Below are 7,348 nucleotides of genomic sequence, written 5' to 3'. Positions count from 1 at the left end.
CCAAGCTCCAGCCAGCTGGGGTTGCCCTCCCTAAGAAGTCCTAACTTAAATAATGCTTTCATGTCATGCTAAGAAAGGCTTGGGAGCTCTTTTGCTGCATTCCTGCTCTCTTGTTTTTTGCTCCAGGTCCCCTCCAGCCCTGGTGTGTGGCAGAGCCCCAGCAGTCTCAGTGAGAGGTGGGTGTGAGGCACACAGCACTCACATACAGATGCACTTAAGGCAACATGTGCCAAGTGCCTCTGCCTTCTTACGTGTCTGTGACTGCTGGTTTCCAAGAGCCTGGATGTGGAAGATCCACAGCCCTTCCCAAACCTCTCACCCTGCAGCACAGCCAAAACCCTTTGCATGTGGAGGGGCAGCTGGGAAGAGCCCCTGGCCAGGGGGGAAGAGGAGGTCACTGCTGTGTGCTGAGGCTGTGAGATCCAGGCTGCCACAGCCAGGTTTTTAGCAGTGATCATGTACCATGGAGCTGTGGGAGCCCCCAGTTTTTTTCTGTGGTGCCTTTGCCTCAGATACCCCTCTTTGAGCCCTGCCTGCCTGTAAATATAGAAACATAAGCCCTGGAGATTTTTTTCTCCAAACATGTCCCTCCCATCTCAGCATCATCTGTGCAATTCCTCCAGCTGCTCCTATACATGGTATGACCTTTTTTTTCCCCTTCCCTTGCTTCCCCCTCTACCTCACCCCTTCCCCGCCCATCCCTGCTCCCTTCCCTGCCCAGCACAGGGAGCCTGGGGCCAATCAGCTCCTCCAGACGATCAAATGTCACTATAAGTTGAGAGCTGCATCACCTTGGGACGCTCGCAGATCCCAGCCTGCCCGTCCCCTCTGACAGGGAGCTTGGTGCTTCTCTCCACTCCTCCCAGGTAAGTGGGATCCCTGGCAAGGGGGGCAACACTACACAAGGGATGAGCTTTGGTTTGAATGGAGAAGCACCAGGGCAGGGTTGGGGTCCACAGGATTTGGGATCTGATACAGGATCCCAAGGAAAAGGCACTTGTAGGTCTGAGCTTTAGCTGGGCATCTCACAAGTCTCATGTCACCCGCAGAGGTTTGGGTGCTTGGAACTCTCAAGGATTAGTAGTGAGAGAATAGATCCTTCCAAACCAGGATTTGGGAAATTATCTCTTGGGGCAATCAGGGAAAGTTCCCTCTAGCAGCAGGAAGAAAATGCTGACCTTCCCTGCCCTGTCACCTGGAGAAATGGATGGCTGAGGCAGGAGGTATGAAGGGCAGACCATCAGGGAGCTTCTGGTGCATGAAGAGGGCTGTAGGTATAGAGGGAGATCCAGGAAAAAAAATATGTGGCCAAGGAAAACTGTCCCCTCCCACAGGAAAGAAGAAAATTGAGTTTTGCATTGTCAGGCTAGCAAAGTGAAGGAGTTTGAAGTCATGAACATGGAGAGCATCCCATCACCACTCTGAATTTAACCCCCTCCTCCTGCCCCTCTGCACACACAAGGAATTTCTCTCACAATTTTCTTATTTTCTGTGAGAGTGGAAAGTTTTCCATGAGCATATTTATATTTCTTGGATCAGCTTCTTGCTGTCAGGTGGTGGATATCCTACAGGGGCAGCAGGCACAGCAGAACAGGTGACTCCAACAATTTGGCTGGGAGCTGTGCTGCTGCTGGGGGGCAGCTCCAGGGGGCTGTGGGTGACTGCCAGGGCAGGCTGCCATCCCTCAGGGGAGCAAGACTCAGGGAGCTGGTGGGGTCCCCAGGAGATGTTCAGGAGGCACCTGGCTGAGTGCTTTAGGGGTTACAGTGCGAGTGCCTGGTGGATGTTGGACTGGATGATCTTGTTGGGTCTGCTCCTACCTTGGTGATTCTAAGACCAAGGAAAGGCAGGGGATGTGAGCTGAGCACAGTCATTGGATTTTTGTTCTCTGTCTCGGCTTTGTTATCCCTAGAAAACCCCTTGCAGGGATTAGGCAGCTCATACTACCCTGCAGACAAGGATAAAGGGTACATTTTGGGACAGGGAGTTGGGATTTTACTATGACCCTGAAGCAGTGCTGGAGTCCTGCTACTCTGTTTCAGCACCAGAGAGAAGTATATGCATATGTTTACATATTTACTAGATATATTATATATAATACTCCTCTCTTTTAATATGATATGTATGTATTTGAAGAAAATCCATGCAGTGGGTTTGCAGTGGCTCCTGCTGGGAAAGAGTGGCTGTGTGGTGTTTGGTGGATCATGGCCCCAGTCCTTGCCCCAGAGCTGTCCCTGCCAGCTCCCATTGCCCATGCATGGCCACTTCTGTGCTGCCCCCTTTCCATATGGCTCTTGCCACCTTGCCTACCTTGTATGGCCTGGCTTGGAGGGGATGATTGATGGGTGGGTTATTTCCAGGGATGGCCTGGAGGTGCAAGGCAGCCCACTCCCCCTCCCGGGTGCATTCTCAGCTGCTAAGAGGCTTCTTGGGATGTGCTGGCTCTGCTCTTTCAGCTGAGGCCAGGAGCACTTGGGGCCAAAGGGACATGGTATTCCTGCCCACCTGGGGCTAAGGATCGGTGTATTTGTCCTTCCAGTGACCTGCTTGGCTTGAGCAAAATGCAGAATAACCTTTACTTTCACCTTTAGGAGGTGGGAGCAGGCAGGAAGTTTTCTGTCTGGTGAAACTTTCCCATGTGTTTTGATTTCCTTCCAAAGGGTGGGCAGAATTAACTAATTGATTTTATTACATCCTTAAACCTCAGTCAAGACCAGAATCCATTTTTCTGCCACTATACAAACAAAGCCCAATTATTGCCTGAAGGTGCTAACAGCCTTAATCCTGGGCTGCATTTGCTGTGTGTAAAGTAATTTCCACCAAAGGCTAATCCCGAGCCAGCTGGAGACTTTCCATTGCCTTTGGGCAAACTTAATCCTAGTTGCAAAAACTGCCGCTCTTAACAGATTGCTTTCTTTATTGCCTTTTGGATGTAAATATAGTCCAATTTTCCTGGCTGCTTTGATGAGAGAGTTAGCTATGTGGATAGTGCTGGGCATCAAAGAGCCTTTCTAGTCTTTGGTGGCTGTAGCTATGCCAGTCTGCATTTTGCCCCTGGCTTTAAGGGACCAGCTGGCTTTTGAATGCCATGAAGTGGACAGACACCTTGCTCTTCTTGAAACTAAACCTTTTTGCCTTTCCAGCCAGGGCAGTGGCAGTCAGGTACTGCCTTAAATGCCAGCTTCTCCTGACAGAGGGACCAAACCTGGCTGAATGGTTGGCCCTTGCAAGGCTGAAATCAGTGATCTTCCCCTGGATTTTTTTGTCCCCCCTGCCCTCGCCTATGGGGTTCCTGCATCTGGCTCATCTTTGTATAAAGTCTGCCAATGCACTTGTTATTAATTCATTTTATCTGGGGCCAAGAAATCCCCTCAGGGTTGGGGTCTTATGGTGTTAGGGATGCTGGCATTCTCACTCTGCTTTTATAGCACACGGACAGATGCCATGCAAAATCCCATTCGCATTTGCAGCGCTTGGATTAACAAATATGGAAGGGGGCAGGGGAACAGCCAGTGTGACAACGCTCAGCAAGATGTCCTTAGAGCTAAATTGGAGACGAGATGAGCTCATTCCAATAACTGCTAATGGAAAGCCTGATTGCAAAGGCTCCCATTGACTTCAATTGCCTTGGAAAGAACAGCGTGCACTGCGCTACGTGCCTGCCCTGCACTCTCTGTCTGCACACAGAGGGTTCTCGAGCTGATTTCTTCACCATCTAGTAGTATTACTCTTCTTCTTACTAGAATGAGAGAGGACTTTAGCCCACAGCCTTTAAAAAGTCCTATTTTATTTTATTATTTTTTTAATCCTCCACCTTGGGAAAAAGGAAAGCTGCATTTATAGAGGCTCAATCCATGGGAGGATTGGCCATTGCCCTGAGTCTTTACAGAACATGTATTTTGGAAGAAGCCAACAGCTGGGCTGTAGGCAGGTTCCCTCTGCAGGCTTTTGCCTGGGGAAGCTCTGCTGTCCTGTTGCTTAAAACAACATGCTGTCAAGCATTATTACTAATAGCTTGAATAATTTTTGAAACCTGAAATGAGACTGCTAACATGATAGCCCACTGAGGAAATAGCAAGTGCAAGTCTTCATCCTGAAGATTTTATGAAATCTAGACTGAAAAGACCAGGGGAGAGAGTGTTGTAACATTCAAGTAATTAACAGAAGAAGCAGTGTAAATTGGTGAGCAGAAAAGACTTTTAAAAGCTGAAATTCCTCCCAAACACAAAATTCCCCCTGTTCCTTCTGCCTGGTAGAACTAGAGTCCCCAGAGTCATCCTTGGGATGGCTGTTGCAACCAAGGAGTGGGCAACCACAGCTATGAAGTTAAAAGCAGCCTGGGACCAAGAGACCACTGAACCCAAATCTCATGTGACCTGCCTGTAGATTACCCCTCCCATCCAGCACCTCAGGTCAGGTCATAACACAGACACTGCTAGCACCACTTCCAGGGCAATGCTGAATTTCTGAAAAAGAATAAATGGGAAACTAGAATAAAAAATGTTGGCTGTTTATCTGTCCTTGCAACATAGGGGTTTTAAATCCTGTTGATGTTAATGTATGGTGCCCAAGGTCATTGCTGGGGAATGGAGAGAATCCCTTATAGGGCAGGGCTGGAGCCTGTGGGATTACTGCCTTCCTCTGAAATAGAAAGCTGCTGAGCTGCAGTTGTTCCTTTTGAACCTAAGTCAGCCCACCTGCTCCTTCAAGACATCTCTCATATATCAGCTGAATAATGAAGTCATGAAAGTTGGGGTTTGGGCCAGCAAGGAGAAGCCTGGCTTTCTAATTTAAGATCTGCTGTGGATTTGGAGAAAGTTTTGGGGCCTTTCCTCATCTCTCCCCTGGCCTCAGGGCAGCTGATGCTGTTAGGAAAGCCAGTGTTGCATTATATAGAAATGGTTATATCAATGTGAACTGCCTAACTAGGCAGGTGGCTGGTTTTCATCTTAAACTATTCATCAAATTATTGTTCACTCACTCATCAGTTGTATAAACCAGACACACTTTTGGGTGCTGACAAATAAGTACTTATCTCTAGGTTTATTGGTAGCTTCAGTTATTTTTGTAACTGAATGAGGCTTTGGAGCTGGCACCTTCTAACCTATGACAGCACAAAAGAAGGAAAAATTCCTCTGATCTTGCTGGAGCAATGGAAATGTCAGATGGGTGCAGGAGGACACCCTGGCCTTGCCTGTCTCCCTGAGCTCTGGGGATTTTGTAACTCAAAGCTGGGACTAGGCAGCCCCTGGGAAGCAGCTGAATTGGTGGGATATATCTTTCCATACGATCTTTTTCTCCCCCGCCCTTTGTCCTCTGATATGGGTGGCAAAGGTTTGTGCTTCTCCCAAAATGTCACTGTTGGTGGGGAACTGGTTGGTGTGTGGGAAAGCAGGTGCTTGGCTTTTTTTGTCCTCAAATGCCAATCCATCTGCTTCTGTCTTGGTATTTTTTATGAGGTGCACTCACTAATAACACCTTTTTTCTTCTTCTTCTTGTTTGTTTTCCTTTTCTTCTCTTGTCTAGAAACTAATCGCCAACATGTCTGATACCGAGGAAGTGTAAGTAGAGAGAAAGTTGTCTGCGTGTTTACCTGCTCAGCTTGGCTCCCCGCAGCACAGCCAGGGCATCCCTGCAGGGTGCTGTTCTGTGCTCAGCCTGAAGCCCCTCGAGGCAGTGGGGAAGGATCATCTTGACTCAGAGTATCAAGGAGCCCCCCTGTCCAACACAGGACACCCCAAACACCTCCACCCTGCTCAGCCTGCCCTCTGTGGCTGTGGCACTGCACCTGGAGGAGGGGGAGTAAAACCCACACTGCAGTGCTTTCTGCCTTGGTTTAACAAATCTGGAGTAGTATGACCAAACCCAATGGGATCATTTGACATTTTTGCATCAGTAGCACAGAAGGGAGATTTAGGGCAGTCATGGGATCAGAGGAATCATGGACAGACCTGCAGACAACAGAATTTAAGCAACATTGCATTTGTTTGCTTTAGTGTATAGTTTAAAGCTTGACATCAGTACAGAGCAGGAGAAATACTTACCTCGTTTCAATATCCTTTTTTCCTCTCTCACAGGGAACAAGGAGAGGGTAAGTCTTAAATCTGTCTGTAATTGCTTCTGTGCAAGCCTGCAACATTTGCTGGCTGTGCCAGCTGGTATGGTTAGACAAATCTGAAGTTTCTTTTTTGTGCTCCTGTCTGTCTGTCAGCAGCTTCTGGGGTTTTTACAATACCTGTGGCACCCTGGCTGTGTCCGTGCTGCGGGCAGCCTGTGGGGTTTCAGCCCCAAATTGATGCCCTGGCGGGAGGGGACGCTGCTAGTTTTTGTAAGGGCACTGCCATCTGCTGGCAATTTATTTTGAAGCTTCTGTATGTGTAGTATAGTCTGGTTTTAGAGCATAAACCCCCACAATGTTTATAAGCAATAGATGTAGACACTTTTCTTATATTCAGAGGCCCTCTCTGCTACCTTTTCCCTTCTAATGCACGTCTAACCTTGAGTTTCCATTGCCCAAGGAAAAATCCAATACTTTATTATCTTCTTCCCCTTTTTATAACTACTCTTCTTTTATTTTCAAAGTAATTTAATCTGTTATTTGACTTGCTGGTTTGCAAGTGGCTTCTCAGAAACCATCTTGCCCGGCATCCCTGTGAGCACAGAGGGCTCTGCCATGGGTAATGTCCTACTGATGTGTCAAGGCTGATGGTTGATTTGTCTGCTTTTTTCCCCCCTCTCCCATTTCAATGCAGAGGAGTACGAAGAAGAAGGTAACAAAAAAAGCGGAACGTAATTTATCTTTCTTTGATTCTTGGTCCTGCTTTTCTCTTGTCTACATTCACCCTTCTCTTTGGTGCTTGCTGCTAAAGGCGATCTGAAACACTTGATCAGTAAACCAGTTGGAAAAGAAAAAAACAATCAAGTTTCTTGGGCCTGCAGTGTGCAGAGCCTTCATGTGACAGTGAAATGGAGTGTTTGTATGAGGGCATGGTGAACAGGCTGGGGGCTCATCTGCCCATAAACTTGGAGCTTTTTAGAGCAGGGACTACTGCAGATCCCCCATAACATATCATTGGTGAACTCCTGCCATTCTCATTTTGGCAGTGTCCACAGATTGCATTTAAATTTTGAAATTGAAAAGAAGAGCAGGTTGTCCAGCTCCTGAGGAGCAGCCGACAGGGCACTGCTGAGGATGGAAAAGGCAAGGCAGAGAACCAACTGGCAAAGATGAAGTTTCTTACCCTGCCTTTAGCTGGCAAAATGTGATTTGACAAGCTGTGAGACACAGAGTGCTGATCTGGAAAGATGGAGCATGAAAAATCCTTCTCACCCAAGTTGTTTCACCTTT

General features: G+C 47.7%; 1 protein-coding gene across 50 annotated transcripts in view; it reads left to right on the top strand.

The window, feature by feature from the left end:
- Positions 1 to 752: 752 nt before the first annotated feature.
- Positions 753 to 7,348, top strand: part of TNNT3 (troponin T3, fast skeletal type) — a 30,178-nt gene continuing 23,582 nt past the window's right edge. For 23 of the 50 annotated variants that reach the window (XM_039728509.1, XM_039728491.1, XM_039728485.1 and 20 more), the window contains exons 1-3: positions 767 to 866; positions 5,527 to 5,561; positions 6,078 to 6,091. In XM_039728509.1, the coding sequence (XP_039584443.1) occupies positions 5,542 to 5,561; positions 6,078 to 6,091 (34 nt within the window). In that variant the 5' untranslated portion in view covers positions 767 to 866; positions 5,527 to 5,541. Of the gene's footprint in view, positions 867 to 5,526; positions 5,562 to 6,077; positions 6,092 to 7,348 lie in introns of all 50 variants that reach the window. The other 27 variants (XM_039728519.1, XM_039728514.1, XM_039728513.1 and 24 more) reach the window with 4 other exon arrangements.

The sequence above is a fragment of the Passer montanus genome, unplaced genomic scaffold (assembly GCF_014805655.1).
Source record: "Passer montanus isolate IOZ18808 unplaced genomic scaffold, ASM1480565v1 scaffold65, whole genome shotgun sequence".
NCBI classification, from domain to species: Eukaryota; Metazoa; Chordata; class Aves; order Passeriformes; family Passeridae; genus Passer; species Passer montanus.
This window is presented reverse-complemented; position numbering and strand designations above follow the sequence as displayed.